General features: G+C 38.7%; 1 protein-coding gene across 3 annotated transcripts in view; it reads right to left on the bottom strand.

Annotated features, from left to right (window-relative positions):
* stat5a (signal transducer and activator of transcription 5a) overlaps window positions 1-19601 on the bottom strand; it is a 192627-nt gene that overhangs the window by 36749 nt on the left and 136277 nt on the right. For 2 of the 3 annotated variants that reach the window (XM_088329048.1, XM_088329057.1), the window contains exon 2: window positions 809-936. The exons of the other annotated variant lie outside the window; for it this stretch is intronic. In XM_088329048.1, coding sequence (XP_088185174.1) covers window positions 809-936 — 128 coding nt within the window. The remainder of the gene's footprint in view (window positions 1-808; window positions 937-19601) is intronic. 3 annotated transcript variants of the gene reach the window in all.

Raw genomic sequence — 19601 nt, 5'->3', positions numbered from 1 at the left:
ACTCAGAAAATCTGAATCCTGAGATGAGATAAAACCTTCAAGAGAAAAACATGTGAAGGTGGCATTGTTTGAGGTGTCATTAAAAAGTTGAAAGTTCAATATTTTCTCTATTAAGTATTTGTTAAAAAATGCCCAACCGAGTTCAAAGAGCAGTTATGCTTGATTTTCCACTATGCCTATCTTCTTTTATGTTACTAGTATCATAACTATTCAGTGCGGATCACATTAGGTTGAGGGAATAGGAGCGGAGGGTCACTGATGAGTGATGTCATGCTCATCCCCACAGGTTTGTAGATGTATTTTTAAGTGTAGCATGAAGTAATAAGAGGCCTTCTTCAAGAACAGTCCAAACACCAATCCAGACCCCAAAAAGATGAAAAAAGAAGAGTTTATTAGAGCGCATCTAAGAAATGCACATGGTTGCACGCACACCATGAATAACCTGACTAGGGCTGGAATCATGACTTTAGGCCAGGAGATGGTGGCAGAGAGTAACCAAGTTTCAAATTATGTAGGCTACAGCTCTTTTAACAATAACATATCAATACTGTACTAATAGTGTTCTCAATGATTGCATTATTTGTAGCGGTTACCTTAAAATATACAGATTGTATGTTGGATCTATACTTGGCATCTACATCACAAGTGCAAGACGAAAATAAGCTCAGAACAGGCAGCAAGTTGGAATAGCTTATTGTACAAGCAAAACAAATCCATTAAGTCAACAGGATCAAAAATGGGTTTGTTACGCCAGAGAGGAGCCTGGAGCATGCATGCAAATTGCCTGACCGGAAATCTGGAGACTCACCACAATTGTCCCTCAATCCACTGTGACAGATAGTGTCGCACTTCAATGGGGAAGTGTTGACCGTACAGGGATTGCATCTGGTGGAGAGACTCTCCCTGGAGCTGCTGAGCCTGGATCCACACTGCCATCTTCAATAACATACCCCAGTGAAGTAAACATATAAATGTTAGTCAAGTGAGTCTGAAGTGTCATAATGGTCTGTGGTTTGCAATAATCTGTGGTCTGTGCAGCCCTTTGAGACTCTTTGTGATTAAGCGCTATACAAATAAACACAACTTGACTTGAGGTAACTCACAAGAACCAAGCAAGGAAAAATAAAACATAAGGTGAATGTAACGACCCCCCAACTGGGAGATGATGAAACCAGGGAGACGCGTTCCAATCTTTAAAGAGGAGAATGCCCTCTCTATGTTCTCCATAACCCATTATGAAAGAATGAATTCAGCTCTAAAAAAGTGGAACAAGATATTGATCAAATTGGTAGGACGCAAACACCAAGAGGAAGATAAGACCATGAGCACATGAGCCCTAAAAGCAGATTTGCACACAGTGTGTCCTTTTTGATGAGTGCATTATTGAGAAAACCATGTTCAGCGTAAAACACTAATGTTCAACAGTGAATTTCATAATTAATTATATCTGTTCTCTGAGGATATGCTACATACTGTACTTGTGAGTTGTATAATTTGTCTTGACTTGTTTCTCCTGTTTTTGTATTCAAAACGGCAGTGGCTCCTGCGATCTCTTGGGCTCAGGAGATTGCAGGTTCGATTCCCGGCTCCTCCGTGTTACATGTCGAAGTGTCCTTGGGTAAGACACTGAACCCCTAAAACCCCCAATAAGCAGGTTAGCGCATTACATGGCTGCACGGCCGCTATTGGGAAATGTGAAGCACAATGTAAAGCACTTTGGGAAGTCTTGACTTGAAAAGCGCTATATAAAAAAAAAATGCAGAGAAAAACTAGTTTCTCGCAGACACCAAGTCAACACCACACCACTCGCTCCTTATCAAGCGTCTCTATCCTTTTAGGCTCAGAAACATTTAAAAGCAAACCCATTACCCAACACCTCCATAAAATGCAAAATTTTGTATACACAGTAGAAGGCCATTGTACGGGCCATGTCAAGAGAGCGAGGTAGCTCATTGGCGAGAGAGAAAACTTTAAGTGTCTGCATTGTTCTGTCCTTTCAGGAAGAAAAAATAAAATAAAAAATACAGGTGGACAGAGAGGTTTATGACAAACTCACTACCACATATCATTCATTTTTTTAGGTGTTAAGAATGAATTTGTGCGGATTAGGGATGATCGGTGACAATTTTCGATTGTCAAGGTCTCTAATGGGGTTATGATATTAAAATGATTTCAAAATTATTCATACACACACATACATACATACATACATACATACATACATACATACATGCATACACATACATACATATATATATATATATATATATATATATATATATATATATATATATATAAAAATCCATAGTTTCCAACTATCCAAGTTATTCATTCATTCATTCATTTCCTTCTTTTTGGGTTCCATAGTGCTCATCATTTTGTTTTCCCTTAATGTTTACTTAAGTTTGTCATTTGGTTGCCCAAAATAAAATTACTTCAAGTCATAATTATTTATTTAAATAGACAGCATAGACTTTTTATCTACTTAATTTTCTGCGTGCAACCATTTGATAAAAGATTACGTTAATTCAATTCAATACTAAAATGTAATTCTAACTTTTTATTCTCAATCTTTCTGTGAAGCTCTGGTTTAAAGCGCTATGGCCTGAATGAGCTTATCACTAAAACACTACACGGAAAACAAGCCAGTCATTTGAAAAATAGAAACAACTCGTTATGATGAACTTGGTATTACATGGAATGGAGCCGTGGTTGCTTTTGTGGTTGATTTACCATCAACAGACACACTTGTTGTTTTCAAAAAGTGGTACATTACAGTCAGAAACTGTCCGCAGAAGGCGTGCAATGAGTGCGTGGGGATATTTGTGGTTTTTGCGTTGTTGATCGTTATTAAACACACTGCGGCGTGCTCCTGGTTTGCATCTTAGAGCAAACATGCAAAAAGTCAAACCATTCAGGAAGACTAGTGTCCCATGACTAGAGAAATGACTTTGGCCGGAAAGATCTGATGACTGGGACAAACAAGCCTGCAGTGGGGTTGCTTTCATTTAAAAAACAAACTTGCAAACTTCATCAACAGCTCCAATTATTCCCGACTGGAAACATATCCAAATTTAATCTAGCTCTTGGTCCACATTAACCATACTGTGACTGTGAATGTCAGTTAAATTTCAGCTTTTGACTGATGTTTTTTTTAAATAGATTTAAATCAGCGACAATTATCTCTGAAGAAAATATGTATAAACTCTGTCGACTGGTGTAAGTGCGGCAAGCGTAAACATTCTCGGAATCCTGTCATTTTTTGCAACTGTGCCCAGGTGTACAATAAGGGATTTTTCATTTTCATAAAGGAATAGGAAACTGGTCCTCCATAGCCAAGGTCTTGCCAGTTTCACATGACTTCCTGGTTTCAACATAGCTACAGCTCATCAGCTGATAACTATTATCAAGTCTGATAGCTATCAAATCAGCTGTCTACAGCAGAATACCATATCACAAATTAGGTCACAAAAATAATACTAAATTCTTGCCTACCTAAAAAAGGAGGTACGGACTGAATATCGAACTGGTTTACATTTTGTTTAAATCGTTAAATCTGATTGAAATTGGTTTGGAATTAAAAAGAACATTATCCTAAATGCCAAAGCAACATAAACACATGGAGCAAGGAACAAGCAGACCCATCAACTCATAAGATATGGTATTTCATACGTTTTTGATTGTATTGTTTGTGTGTGATTTTTAGAAACAGTTTGATGTAATTGCTTTTCCTTTAGACATGCACATTGTCCCTTGACGAGTTCAGTCTTGCCGAAGACGTGCCACGGCATATTTCCGATTCTCCGCTTAACTCTTTTGTTGTCGACTAAGTAAGGTTGTCCTTCATTTAATAATGCTGGGTTAATTATTTCTCTGAAAAAATATATACAGTGGAACGTCGCTAGTTCGCAGTTCCACTTTTGCGGGTTCAGAGCTTTGCGAGTCTAAAAAATATACCTTACCTTCTCAATAAAAGGATTTATTGACTTGACGCCATTGAGCGTGAGCTTATGGCAACTGAGGACACGGTGTGGACTCTTATTGTTAAGGGGGGGAGGCCCTGACACAATGCTTGGTCATGGTGAGTTACCGCTTCGCTCAGCCCCTCTCCTTCAACTCCTCCCACCTCACCCCCTTCTTATGTAGCACTCAGTTTATCATGTAGGAAGTCGGCGACGCGACGAAAGTATATTCTCTTCTGTCACATTTCATCTCAAGTTTGACTTTATTACACCAAAAGCGAGCGGTTGTTTGTACTACCTAAACACGGCTAATTGTGTGTGGTTTCATGTATTTGTTGTAAAAGCCGTTCAATGCCGCTAGCTTAAGTATGTTGATATTGTCAGAAGGTAGCTTTTTCACTTTTATTAAAATGAACACAGACCCATTTTTTAACTGTTGTTTCCCAAAACACTTTACAAACACTCATCAAATATCACATTTTCACTGTTTTTATTTTCAATATGCAACCAGTAGTGTTAACAAGCAAAATAAACTGCGATTGCTGCACGTGGTTGAGAGCGGCTCATACAATCATACTGAATGGTTCGTAGTGGTTTCGCCGCAGTCCTATTCCGACATACAACATATTTTACAGTGGTTTTTTTTTTTTGTTATAACATGAATTTCTCTCTCTCTCTCTCTCTCTACCCATATTCTATATGGTGTACTGCATACAGAGGGGATATACTGTATACCTGTATACGTTTTTTTAAGCATTTTGAAGGGGCACCGCTACTTCGCAGATATTCAGTTTTCGCGGGTGGTCTTGGTCCCCCATTAACCGCGATAACCGAGGGATTACTGAATATTCCCTCTTGATTCAGTTCATGCATTCAGACGCTCTCCTACTTACGTCCATTAAACTCACGAAAAATGGTAGATGCAATAATTTTTTTCGGGATGTCGGAAAATATCCGGACATTGCGGTAAGTTGGATTTTGTATTGTGTGCACCTTTTTCAGAGTACCGGACATTACTGTAGGGCTTCTTTCCGCTGCTACCAGCGTGTGATCTCGCTGTAAGAGGTCATCCAGCAACCACCCAAAGAATAAATCCGCTTCCTCTTCCTAGTTCATGTGTAAACATACTACGTATACTGTAATGTATCTCTAGCGCACTTAGAACTTTGACATTTGTATTTTTTAATATCTCATGCATCCATTCAATACGGTCATTGCAAATTGTAAAGAAGAGGCGAGCCGTTTCTAATGAAAGTGGAATAAGAAAGGTTGATGCAGTTGAGAAATGGTTGGCTAGCTTGTTTTTTTGTCCACTCTCTACCACTGAGGAGGACCTCATGAAGCTCATCTTCCAAAAGTAAGTTGAACCTCTATCTTGATAGAGCATATTATTTCACATTATTCATTTCAAATGTTTATTTTTTAGTATAAAACAACACAGGTTACTTATACAAGCCTGAAACATAATCATATAAACCTTAAACATACATTCCATATAAAGTATAGCACCGAAGAGACTTCGTCCGGAATCTCGTTCGTAAGTAGGGCAGCGTCTGCATCTTCAATATTGTACCAAATCAGGCTAAGTTGATACTGCAGGAAAATCAGATTTATTTTCATTTTTTTTACAAACGGGACCTGTATCCAATCAAAGGTTTATTCCTTAAAAAAAAGAAGACAGGTGCCTTTTTAATTGCCGAAATAGAGAGGGATGGTGTTTCGTACACCTGCGTCATGTCCATGACAACCTGAATTATTGGGGGCTGAAAAGTTCATGCATCGTGCATGCACAGATTCAGTGTTCTTGCAATAAAATGTCATTTTATGAGCCAAGTGCCCTGTGTTTATTAAAAACATTGTTTAGATATTTTAGGTATCTAAAACATATATTCAAAAAACCGTGGAAGATGAGGGTTCAAGCTTTCTTTTGGTGTATCCCCTGCCTATTAGAGCTACGGAGCTAAATTTTATGTAAGTAAAAGGTAAAAATTGGCTGGCACCGGCACTTCCCATTTGAGAGAAACGTCTGGCACTGAACTGCAGGAGGTAGAAGCATTTTAAGTGGTTAATTAGTTGGTATAGGACACAGGCTCTGGCATAATCATTATTTCATAGATTTTATCAAATCTTTAAACAGTCACAAAGTGAAATTAAATCCGTTGAAGAATTAGCTTTTGTCTGGAGAACCAGTTTTGCAGTTTAATAGAATTTTGTCTTAAAGTATATGGTATGGCTCTAAAGATTTTGCTTTCATGGTTCTTTGTGTCAAAAACGGTTCCTGACCCTTGGTAAATGCAGATGAATCAAGAGTGGAAACACAGAGATACATGACTTTTAAGACACTACTGAAGGCTCTACGTAAAAACATTAATTAAATTCTGACTCGAAAAAACTATTTTATTTTATCTGAGAAAAATGACCTGCAAATTATAGACTGACTGATCTAAAGTAAACCAGGAAAATTGCGACAACATTCCAAACAGGCCAAAACGAGTTGACTTGAGTTGGGGTGTGGATGAGACTACTACTAGTAAGAAACAGCCGGACTAATGCTGTACAAAATGCAGCAACAGAGGAATCCTGATCAACTCAGAGCTAAATTCTGTGCCAGAGTTTGAAAACAAACAAAATCCAAGTTGAACTTTTAGAACACAACCCTCAAGCAAGTCCCTTATCCAAATGTTGAATTGGATACAAGAATATTTCTGACACTTTGTCACCTTTGTTGTTTGCCATTAGCATGCCACATTCAAAGTGTAATGGTGGTATGTGACGCGCACATTTTAAGCCCAGCTGAGAGGTGTTCGAGTCCTGCTGCAATATTCTATAAGGCACTGGTTCTCAAATGGGGGTACGCATAACCCTGGGGGTGCGTGGAGGTACTGCAGGGGGTACATAAAGCTTTTCAAAATATTTAAATCAGTAGGCTCATCCTATTCCGGGTTCCGGGTTATCGCATGGCGGGAGTTTTTGTGTTGCTCACGTCGTCACGACTACGAGATTGATTCAGATTCCTACTATAGCAGAATTCTGGACTAAGACTTTATCTCGAACAGTTGAAAAGTTTCGGGTAAGTATCTCAGCCGATTGGCGCAAGGTAAGTGCCGCGCACAATTGTTTTACAGTCGGAGGCGACAGGCGACGAAGTCCAGAAAGTACACGGAAGAATACGTTTTAATGGGATTTACCGTTTGCATCCACATATTTATGTGAGGCCTCCTTCTCAGCAATGATGCTGATCAAAACAAAGCTGGAAAAACTAGATTGTGCCTGGAGAAGAGCTTGATCACTGCAGTTTCTTCCTTGCCACCAAGAATGACTAAGATCCACAGTGAGGTGCAAGCTCTTATTTCTCATTGAAATGTATTGAGTACATTTTTCCCCTGTTCATAAATCACCGCCTGTTCAAATCAAATGTTCAATGCAAAGTGATTCACATGTGATCTTTTTTTTCCTAAAAGACTTCACATTTATGATTATTTGTGAGTAAATCTTGAAGTTGAAACCAGCTCGGTGGCCTTGGGGGTATGGCGCCCGCGCCAAGACTGGGAGGTTGTGGTTCAAGCCTCGGCCGAGTCATACCTAAGACTTCAACATTGGTACTCGTTGCCTCCCTGCTTGGCGTTCAGCATTAGGAGTTGGAATTGGGGGGTTTGGTCACCTAATGACTCCCAACCGAGGGCGCTGAGAATCCCCTCCTCTGAATCAATCTCCCAAAAAGAGCCAGAAATGACTCTAGCCACCTCCCACTAGGGATATATATATATATATATATATAGATAAATCTTGAAGTTAATAGTTTTGTAAACTAAATATTATTGATTTATAAATTGGTTATAGGTTTACATCTGTGAAGAGATTTTTGTTATTTATGTATATATTTTTTATTTTATTTATTATTAGCAGCAATTTGCACACTTGAGTTTTGACTGGTTTTAAGCCTTCTGGTGGTCAACGTCCTCCGTTTTTCCTTTTTGTTTGTACATGAAGGGTTTGCCATATGGATGTTTTTGTCAGGTTCACTGTCATTTAGCTTGATTAAATCTAACTTTATAGCACTGTACCTCCTTTTTCTTACAAAAATGGTTTGCCCGTGTCAGGTGGTACTTGATTAAAAATATACCGTAAATTCCGGACTATAAAGCGCACCTGATTATAAGCTGCACCCACCACATTTTAAGAGGTAAACCGATTTTGTACATACACAAGCTGCACATGTATATAAGCCGCATGCGCCCACATTTAAACATGTAACACAAACACAAAATTAACCCAAACCCGACTTCAAGTCCCGCGATTTAAACTAAATGTCCTTCATTAAAGTCCAAAAATCACAGCCGGCAAAATGAACGGAAAATGATACCGGTACTTAAGGTTTGATGCAGACCTGCAGAGTCCGGGTCCCGTTGAAAGTAATCCAAGGAAAAAAGTGTATACTTCCAAAGGTAAGGGTGGGAAAAATATATCAGATGAACACATTTACTCACGCAACTCCTTTTTCTTTAACCAACTTCTTACCCCCTCTTCTTTCCTTGTCTGTCCCTCATCTTTAGCGGTCCCCACTTAAACTCGGCACCCCGCGTTTGATCCGCCCCTCATTTTTCGTTCATCCGTGCAAAACATATCAGAATAAGTGTCTAAAATAAATACAAATAAATACATTACAAAAATATACAGTTGCAAATACATATTATACATGGGTTACACATATTTACAAAGAATGACGGTACACCGAGAGAGATTTTTTAAAGCTTTAATAATAATAATATAGCTTTGACAGGGCAGTTAATGGTAGCAACTGGCCGCATCACTGAATAAGGCGCAGGGTTGAAAGTTAGGGAAAAAAGTAGCGGCTTATAGTCCGGAATTTACGGTACTTCTAAGGGGGTACATTACTGAAGAAAGTTTGAGAACCACTGCTATATGGTAAACAAAAACAAAAAAAGAATTCAAGTGAGCTTTCAGCCACCTACAGTATTCCTCCTAGTGAAAACCATATTTAATCTAATGCCAGTATTTCGTGTGTACTTAATGTCAAAACTGTGAGATGAACATGCAGTGGTCGATGAGTTGGCCGTCTGTAAAGAATTGACCTATGACTAAGCCCCAACCTAAAGGTGATGACCCAATCACAGTACGCATGACAAACCCTCAGATTCGGACAATGTGTTATCTCTTTCATAAAAATATATTGCAGTTTGTCAGTTTCCGTTTGTTTTTTGTGTTTTTTCTTGCATTTTAAACTTCAAAACGGTCAAACGGTGTGCATGGGGTACATGCAAATCTGATTTGAGGTATTGACAGAAGCTGGGCGATGGTGTGCATTTTTTAACCTTTCGAGGGCCATATTTAAATTGGGACAAGTGTCTTCTTTGGATGAAGCCATGTGGTCGTTCGCAGCACCAACTCAAAGTGGATAACGTTAATAAGGATCTATACCTCTGTTCTAGAGGTAAGATCTTGGACCCAGACCTGAACCCATCTTGTTTAATAGTAGCCCCTCTCCCCAAAAAGAGTTTAGTTTTTTTTGTTTTTTTTTGTTTTTTTTAATGGGAGGCAGTGTGTGTTAATTTTAGCGTGACCTGTACGATTCTTAGTCACTCAGGTTAGAAAGGTGTGATGAAAAAAAAAAAAAACATAGTTCACGCTTAGCCTTTTTATATGAACTATCTTGGGAGGAGAACAGAGAATTCTTGTTGTAGACCATTGAGATATCACCTAGGCATGAAGAATACAACTAAGTCGGGAATGTCCCTAGGTGTGAATGAGCAAGTGAGTTGTCTCTGTGTGCCCTGCGACTGGCTGGCAACCAGTTCAGGGTCTCCCCTGTCCACTGCCCGCGACCCTACTGAGGATAAGCGGTGCTGATAATGAATGAATGAATGATTTAATGTTTAAAGTTTTTTGACTTTTAATTTTTAAGAAAATGTTTTTCTCAATATAGAAACTTGTCGAATCAATGTATATTACAGAAAAAAAGCTAAAGCTTCTTTAATCTTATGCAAAGACACCAAAGTGCTTTTTTTTTGTTGTATTGCCTTGAACAGCTCGTCCGTGACTTGTTCTAAGTAAAATAACGACTGAATGGGTTCCCTAAATGTTCTTTGTGATTTGCGAGCGGTGCCTGGGTTTAGTGACACCCAGTGGACAGGCTTAAAACTGCAAGTTATTGTTTGTCACATTGTTCTCTTATGCTTCTCTCAGCATTGTTTCGCGGGTCATATAAAATGATGTGGGGGGCCACATTTGGCCCGTGGCCTATGAATTTAAAGCATGTAAACTGAGTCTATATATGAATCCCCGAGTAGAGAAAAACAAGACAGTTAAAGAAGACCACTGTAAAGAGACTATGGTGTGTTGCGGTTCATGACAAATGTCACCATCAATAGTTACAGTACCTCTTCAGTTTATTAGAATCTGTGGACCCAGAATTGTGGGCAAACGTCAACACGTGTCTGTTTAAAACCTACCTGCTTTCTTTTGACATTCTTTCAAAATGGAAAATCGTTCCACAATGCTTAAAACTGGGCGGAAATTGGTTTGCTGGCTCACTCAACCTTTTATCTGCTTACCGCTAGATATATTTTTGTCTCTGAAAGGTCCATACGGCAGTGACCTTCAGTTATCATTGGTAAATATATGCGCTCATTTTGTGTCCTATAAAATTTCAAGGTAAATAAAGATACAATATATTAAAAAAATAATGATATGTATTTATAAATGAATGTGCATCAAGTATAAATATATGCTATTTGAAGGTATTTCAAAGCCAATAATCCAATTTCTTCACGACCATAAGACCCCCCAAAAAATCCAGTGTGAACCAAGTATTTTGCAGAGCCACAAAGATATCTGCGATTTACATAAGTGTTTTTTATACATATATACAGGACTGTCTCAGAAAATTAGAATATTGTGATAAAGTTCTTTATTTTCTGTAATGCAATTAAAAAAACAAAAATGTCATACATTCTGGATTCATTACACGTCAACTGAACTATTTCAAGCCTTTTATTATTTAAATATTGCTGATTTTGGCTTACAGCTGAAAAAAACTGATTGGCCTGCTAATTCCCCTGACCTGAACCCCATCGAGAATTTGTGGGGTATAGTTAAGAAGAAGATGAAAGACACCAGTCCTACAAATGCAAATGAGCTGAAGGCCACTATCGAAGCATCCTGGGCATCAATAACACCTCAGCAATGCTACAGGCTGATTGCCTCCATGCCACGCCGGATTGATGCAGTAATCCGTGCAAAAGGATTCCCAACCAAGTACTGAGTGCATCAATGGACATTTTTAAATGTTCGATTTAGTTTTGCTGTTATAAAATTATTTTTTTACTTGGTCTGAGGAAGTATTCTAATATTTTGAGATAGGATTTTTGAGTTTTCTTAAGCTGTAAGCCAAATTCAGCAATATTAAAATAATAAAAGGCTTGAAATAGTTCAGTTGATGTGTAATGAATCCAGAATGTATGACATTTTTGTTTTTTTTATTGCATTAAAGAAAATAAAGAACTTTATCACAATATTCTAATTTTCTGAGACAGTCCTGTATATATATATATATATATATATATATATATATATATATAATTTTTTTTAATCTTGTGTGTGCATTTATCAATACATATGATTTTTAGATGTTGAGGAAATCACGACTATATTCATTTTGAAACAAATATTTTCCTATATAGGTGTTTGGTATAAATGAGTAAATGAGTAATATATAGCTTATATTTTCAGGTTCGGAAGTTCCTCCATTCCAATTTACCACAGGGAAACGCTACCTTCATTTCTTGCATGTCTTATAATGAATATCCATCGTTGATATATATAAACCTTGTACTAATACAAATGTCATAGTGGCCTGTTTGGGCTTAGCATGGACCTGTCCTCATTGTCCCGCAAGGGGCGATAATGTTTCATAGGACAATGCCGTAAAAACTAATGGGTTGCCGTTAATCACGAGGGCAGAACAAATGCAATAGCAAAACGGGGCCACCGAAGAGCAGTGTCTGTCATTTTTAAGCATACCTGTTGAGAAACATGGCAACAATACCAGGCATTTACAAGCGCTTTGTTCAAAATTCAGGCACTTCTCAATCCTTAAAATTATCATTAAAATTTAAGCATATTCAAGGATTGTTTGCAACATTTTATGCATACATGTACATTATTACAATACAATATTATTTGATGATTGATTTGTTGTCAAACAATTGTTGCCCAAAGGATTTTTTTTCTTGAGCATATTACCAATTGTAGCCACAAACAACAGACAAAAATAATTGAAAACAGTATATACTTATAAGTAACAAGAATACGAAAAAGAACCGGTTAAAATGCAAAAGTTTCCCATTCCTGGCAGAGTAGGCAAATAGCAAACTGATTGACACACAATCGCACGGCGCACAAAGAGTAGAAAACATGTTTTGGGGATCTGAGAGGAAAGCACACTCTGCATCAAAAAAATACACAGGCACAAGAAGGACATGCAAAATCAAGGCAGAGAGGCCAGGGCCTAATGCTTTTACCGATGAACCAATCGATAATTATATGTACACATAATTGATAAAGTCAGAACAATTCGATGTTTTGATTAAAGTTCAGTACCCAATAGAGGTCGACCTATTGTCGGCACCGATTTAGGTATCACGATATAATGAAGCTGATATAGCCAATATTCAGCACAATGTAGAGCAACAGCCGAGCCGAGCCTTTTTTTCCTCCCCTACCTGTGTCTTTGACGCCACCTATCCCGCGCCTTCTGATTGGATAAGAAACCATATGGGGACCCTCTGAAGCACAGGGCTATCGCAAATATTAGTATTATTTGCGATTATTTTTTACATCCGTAATGAGCCTCTTATTTCTCATCACCCCCTTATGTGATCACCCTGTACTGAAATGTCGAGTAAATGTCGTTACGTACAGCGACCCACACACGGATGCAGCCAACATAAGTGTTGTGACTAATTCCGACTCTCTTGCAGAATCCGAGCGCAGATTTTTCAATGCTTCTCAGCACTGCGCTTCCGATAGAACGAGTGTTGCGATCGTAGTTTTTATAATGTGTCAATTACGGCAGCTAAATGGTTAGCGCGTCCGCAACAAGGTTCTAAGGTACTAGGTTCAAATCCTGCTACGAGCCTTCATGTGTGGAGTTTGCATGCGTTCCCCGGGATTGTGTATGTCTCATTCGGGCACTTTGGTTTCCTACCACATCCCAAAGACATGTCCCTAGGTGTGAATGAGCAAGTGAGTTGTCTGTCTCTAAGTGCTATGCAACTGGCTGGCAACCAGTTCAGGGTGTCCAATGCCCACTGCCTATAGATAGCTGGAATAGGCTCCAGCACCCTCGCGACCCTACTGATAGGGATGGCAGCAGATAGCCTACGATACACGATTTGTTAGAAAGTGCTTTTCTCATGCTCTCAATGGGTTTTCTCTGCAGTTTCCGACTAAGTTAAAAAAACATGCTTGTTAGGTTGATTTAGTGAGTCCAAGTTGCCCATAGGTAGAACTATGGATGCATTTCATTGAGTGCATTCCTGCAGCTTACTACCCAGAGACAATATTGATACTTGTAAAGGTTGGAGCAAATACACACACAAAAATTGTCCTAAATACACCTGGAGAGTTTTTCATAAAAACAATCATTATATGCAGTGCAAGCATTGCAGCTTTCAGAGTTCCCAGATTTGTCCTGATGTTGCCAATAAAACAGCAATCTGACTGATGCAAGATCAATTAGGTGAGCCATAATGCAAAGTGAGTGACACCCCCCCTGTCGGACTGATCAGCAGCATGGACATATAATGAATCATTACATTGACCTGCATTTCAACAGCGTATTAAACCAGTTGTGGAAAGCAAACAGTTATAAGGTTACTCAACTTTTTGACCGCCCCACAACATAATATTGCAACAATACTTGTAATGATACCAAACTATCAAATACCAATACTTTGATGCTGTAATACCGCAAAATCCTAGCATTTACGAAGCAAAAATGGGCTAATGTCATCCTTGAACTGTGTACGATTTCTTAAAAGTTATTTTTCTGGAAACAATGTAGGCGTGACTTGCAAAAAAATGCATTCTGTATTCAGGAAACGTATCAGATCATAAGTATAATGAGCAATTACCGCACCTTCCATTCATCCCTCTATCCGCGCATTTTCATGGACACTTATTCTCCCAAAAGCCATAGTAATTACTATGTTTTTGACAAAGCATATCACAAATCAAAAACAGGACATCTATCACTCTTTAATTATAAAACGTTTTATTTAGACAGGGTTCATACATCTTTTTCATGGCCAAATTCAGGCACTTTTTAAGGACTTTCAAAAACAATTTTCCAGTACCTTTAACAGAACAATTCCAGTGTGAATTGTGTTTGGCAGATCCACAAATATATTTACATATATGATTTCGAATATTGCCTGAGTAAATCGCGAATATATTTGTTTTTGAGACAAATCTCTCCCCATATAGGTGTTGGGCTGAAATGACAGCAATATTTAGTTTACATTTTCAGTTGCAGGAAGTCCTTCCAATTACAATTTACCACTTATTTTTTTGCATGGCCCATAATAAATGGTCATAACTGATACACAATCCTTGCAATAGTACACATTTAGTGGTGCCCTGTTTAGGTGTAGCATGCACCTTTCGTCTCGGGCGCAACCCAGAGGGTATGCCGTTTTGAAGGACAATGCCATACAAACTAATGCCTGCTGCCATTGATCATGAGGGAATAATAAATGCAAGAGCAAAGTCAGAATTATCTTTAAGCATACATTTTGAGAAACATGGGAACAATTTCAGGCATTATAAGCACTTCAAAATCCAAGCACTTCTCAATCTTTGAAAACATTACCCGTACAAAGACTGTTCAGAGTAAAAGTAGACTGCAATCCCATTGTCATGTTTTTATTTGGACTATATTGAAGGGTCATCGTAATCCAGTATGTTTGGACTCTTAAACAAGAACAGATCAAACGCAGTATGTACAGCCTGTAAATCCCAGTATTCTGACAGCGCAACCTTATTGCACTCGATTGGCCTGCAACCCTCTGAACTGCAGACCCGCCCTAAAGCTCTTGGAGTCGGAGCTTGGCCAGCCAATGACCTGCTTTACGCCACCCAACCCCCTATTGCTTCCTCCCACCCCTTGCTCACGCTTTCCAACCATCTGGACAGATGCCCCAGAGCAAATGAGGCTATTTGAGGTGAGGTGCTAGCAGTCGAAAAAAATTGTATAGTGCAACATATGTGGAAAAAAAAGTGACAAAAAATGATTCTTAATGTAGCAACGTGTCATCTCTCAACAATTGATTGCTTTGAAAATTAAGTAGCGTATGTTTCCTTGCTGACAGTGGAATACAGGGCAATCTTATAGTGTCCAATGCAAACTAAATGGAAACATCTTTAGATGTATTCTGTTAGATTCCAGCAATGGCTGTGAGTAAAGGTTATTTTGTTTGAACTAATGCATACATTGAATAAAGTCTGCCATGGGCAGTTGAGAGGTGACGTTTTGTAACATGAAGCCTGGGGCAAATGTTAAATGTAGCTCTGGGCTCAAGTGCGCTGCAAAAGGAATGCTGGTGTGTCTCACAAACCGGGCCGCTATTGCAAAGATGGTGAAGCGTGCAGGAGAGCTTTGGAAAAAGCAGTTTCGACGAGAGCATGTTGGGCCCTTTTAAAACACTTCAAAAGAGATCATGTATGACCCAACAATCACTCAACTGCTAAAGTAATAGAACCTTCTTAGATTTGAGACTGAAAAGACAACTATGCCTTGAATGAACAGCATGCTTCATTCAATAATGGCAGCTTGCAGAGGAAGATCAGTGCTAAGAGAGAAAAGGGACAAGAGGCTTAACCTAAATGCAATTTGATTTGGAGACAAAGGGGATAAATAATCCAAGTTGGCAGCTTTGCAGTTCAGCTGCCAAAGGCTAGTTGTCTTTTGCCTAACAAAATGAAATGGCACTACGAACACAGACATTTGTTATTACAAAAGACAACAGGCATTTCTGCAATTATACTGGCACAGTGGCTCAAAATTCCACTGAAAATATCAGACTTGCTGCCCAATCATTCAATAAAAAGATAATGGCATATGGAACATCAATCAGTCCATTCAGTTTCCTAATCATTTAAAAAATAAAAGCTTTTGGGTTTTGTTTTTTTCCACTCCTAACCTAAAACAAATAACATAAAACAAACTGAAAACGAAGGTAAAGGTGAGGTTCGTTGTTTATATATATCCAGGTTTTCAACAAATATATCACTTATTATTATCCTTTTTATTATCATTGTTACAATGATATTGGGCCGGGCCGCGAGTATGTTGTCAGGTATTAAACCAGTCCGTGGTAGAGAAAAGGTTACCGACAACTGCTGTAGGTCATGTTTAGTACATATATATACGGTGTCTTATGATCCGGGGTCCCACCACTTGTTACCTTCTGACTTACTCATAAATTATCCTTCTAACTTTTCATGTTAAGACTTGACTCTTTGTTACAGTGACATCTAGCGTGAAATGTTTCACAGTTACCTTTCATTTAAAAAGTCCTACGTCAACCACAAATTGGCTCGCGCAAAATAAATTGATGTTTTAAAATTGCCCCATATTAGTCACAATTAATTAATGGCATAGTATGCCCACAATAACTGAACCACTAAGTAGTGAGGGAACTCTAATGTCTTTATCATAATGCCAAGATGCACAAGACAGTAAGAGTTTGATATTGTAGAAGGGTAAAAAAAATAACCCCCCAAAAACTCTTTTACATAGAGTTGAAAAAGGTTTTTTAGACACTAGAACCATGTTCTTACAAAGGTTATCAGACCTCGGTTTTATGCTGCTTTTTCTTATACAGAAATTAGTCTCTGAGCGAGAACAGCTGACTGAGTTTGATGCTGATCACATGAATTAGCAGCACATTACTTATTTAAGAGATGCACATGCACGATAATTTTGATAGTGTATAAAAATTTTTTTTTTTGCAATTTGTGAAAATAATTCCAGCTACATTTTTGCCTCTTTTTTTTTTTACAAAACAGGACTATTTTTAAAACTAGTAGTGTAGAAAAAAATTCCAAAAGATAGGTGAGTGGTTTGGTCTCTGACGTGCAGCAAAAAAGCAAACATCCTGGTCTACTGCAAAGTACATTACTTGTGTTTTGAGTTAAGAGTGGTTGTGGAACAAACAAATTCAACTCAAGGCACCAGTGTATGAGGTATGCCTATTCTGGTTGTATGCACAAGATTGAACTCTATTTCAGAGACACCTGTTGGACACATCAGTGGTTCATAAATATTACAGTAAGATATTAACATATTTTAGATGTTGGAAACCAAGCTATTGTCAATACTAACTGGTGACAGTGGTGAACAATAAAATGAACATTTTTACTCAGTGCTCCTAGTCAAAAAATAAAAATTGTAACAATATGCACAAGCTTTTTTTTAAGTATTTTATTTAAAACATGAAAATTATTTCGCCTTGTTTTTCCAAAGTTTGTACTTTGAAGACTTTATGTCACAATAATTATCCATGAGGAAGATTTGGTATTTTGAGCATGGCCAATGTCATTTCTGGACATAATTGCAACAGTCTGACAAAGCATAAGTTGTGGACTAGTAATTATAGTGAGGAATTACCGAAATGCTTTTAGGCATCAACACAACAATCAACAATGAGAGAATGTTTGCAAAATAGCGCATTTTAAAACTCAACAAATAATTGTCTCTGCACAGGCAAACTGAAAGAGCATTGCCGCCATGGACATTTATTATAAAAAGTCAACTTTTAATCAGTTTGGTATGAACAGAAATTCTAATGACAAATTGATTTTTAGCTTAAGAGAACAAAAAGTTAATTGAGACAGTGGATTCACTGGTTATTACCAAGTGTTCCTTATCCCAAAAGTGTTTCATGAGAATTCTGATGAAACAGTTTCTCTCAAATACAAGTAATCAAAATACACACATATTAAAACTGATTAAATTTTGAGTGCAAAAAATTAAAAAAATAAAACTCGTGATGTCTGGCTTTTAAAACAATTCCCCTCTAGCCCAATCCAAACCAACGGACCACCCTGACAATTTACCACTTTCCTGGACTTGTTGTCTTCCTAAGGGCCCGGTCACAGCAGTTTGCGTCTGAATCACGGCCAGAAATTTCTGGCTGTGAAGCAGACGATGTTGGACGCTTTGAGATCGCCATATAGACGAGATACAGCAGTGCTTTACACGCGGTCGGAAATTCGCACGCGGTTGGCAGCGCGACAAAGTTTTGCGCTGCACAAAACTTTAGGGCCCGGTCACCAAGCCTTTCTCGGGCGTATTGAGGCTGAATCACGGCCAGAAATTTCTGCCCGTGAAGCAGACGATGTTGGACGCTTTGAGATCGCCATATAGACGAGATACAGCAGTGCTTTACACGCGGTCGGAAATTCACACGCGGTTGGCAGCGCGAAAAAGTTTTGCGCTGCTCAAAACTTTAGGGCCCGGTAACCAAGCCTTTCACGGGCGTATCGAGGCTGTATCACGGCCAGAAATTTCTGCCCGTGAAGCAGACGATGTTGGACGCTTTGAGATTGCCATATAGACGAGATACAGCAGTGCTTTACACGCGGTCGGAAATTCACACGCGGTTGGCCGCGCGAAAAAGTTTTGCGCTGCTCAAAACTTTAGACTACGCGTTAACCGCGGGCGGCACACGAGGTAATGACGCGAAAATGACGCGGAACGACGTGCTCTGCCAGGGTGTGGTTACACATGGGTAGGACGCGAAATTTCAGCGGGTAATCGTGGGTGGAGCACGGTCATAGCATGTTCTGCGCCTGTATCGCGGTGTTATTACGTGAAAGTAGCGTGTTACGCGTGTGACGGTCAAACACCTTTCTCAGCGTATATACAGCGCGATTTGCCGAGCACACGTCAGTTGTGCTCGAGACGTCAAGGGGTGGACATGGTAGTGACCTCGTCTTAATCCATTTTTATTTCTTGACATTTATTTTCATTTCATAACAAGATAATAAAATAAAAATGAAAAACGATTACAATAATAACATATTGGCTTCTTCGTTGCCATAGCTTGAAATCTTGATCTTCACGGGACTGTGTCTTGATTTCTACAGCCCGGTGTTATGCCGAGAAATGCATCCCTGCCGAGATTTGCATCCCCTCGCTACTACAACCACTTTTACCTCGTTTTATCTCACTTTTAGGGAATGTAATGGCGAACATATAACCAAATCCACTTCGTCTTGCATTTGTTGGGAATGTAATACAACATAAACCATTCCGTCTTTGTTTTTGTTGTGAACGTAATCGAACGGTAATGCACACCGTATATAAATCACTTTTGAGAACTGTTATGCACTCTACCCTAAAGCTTATTATGCAGAAATAAGCTTTAGGGTAGAGTGCATAACAGTTTCAATACGAGCGATTTGAATAGAAAAAGGCAAAATAAACATGTTACTTGCTCAAAAGTGATTTGTATACGGCGTGCATTACCGTTCGATTACATTCACAACAAATACAAAGACGGAATGGTTTAAGTTGTATTACATTCCCAACAAATGCAAGACGAAGTGGTTTTG

The sequence above is a fragment of the Urocampus carinirostris genome, chromosome 1 (genome assembly GCF_059441175.1).
Source record: "Urocampus carinirostris isolate Australia breed hairy pipefish chromosome 1, RoL_Ucar_1.0, whole genome shotgun sequence".
Classification (NCBI taxonomy): domain Eukaryota; kingdom Metazoa; phylum Chordata; class Actinopteri; order Syngnathiformes; family Syngnathidae; genus Urocampus; species Urocampus carinirostris.
Note: the sequence above shows the minus strand (reverse complement) of the source record. Positions and strands in the feature narration are given on the sequence as shown.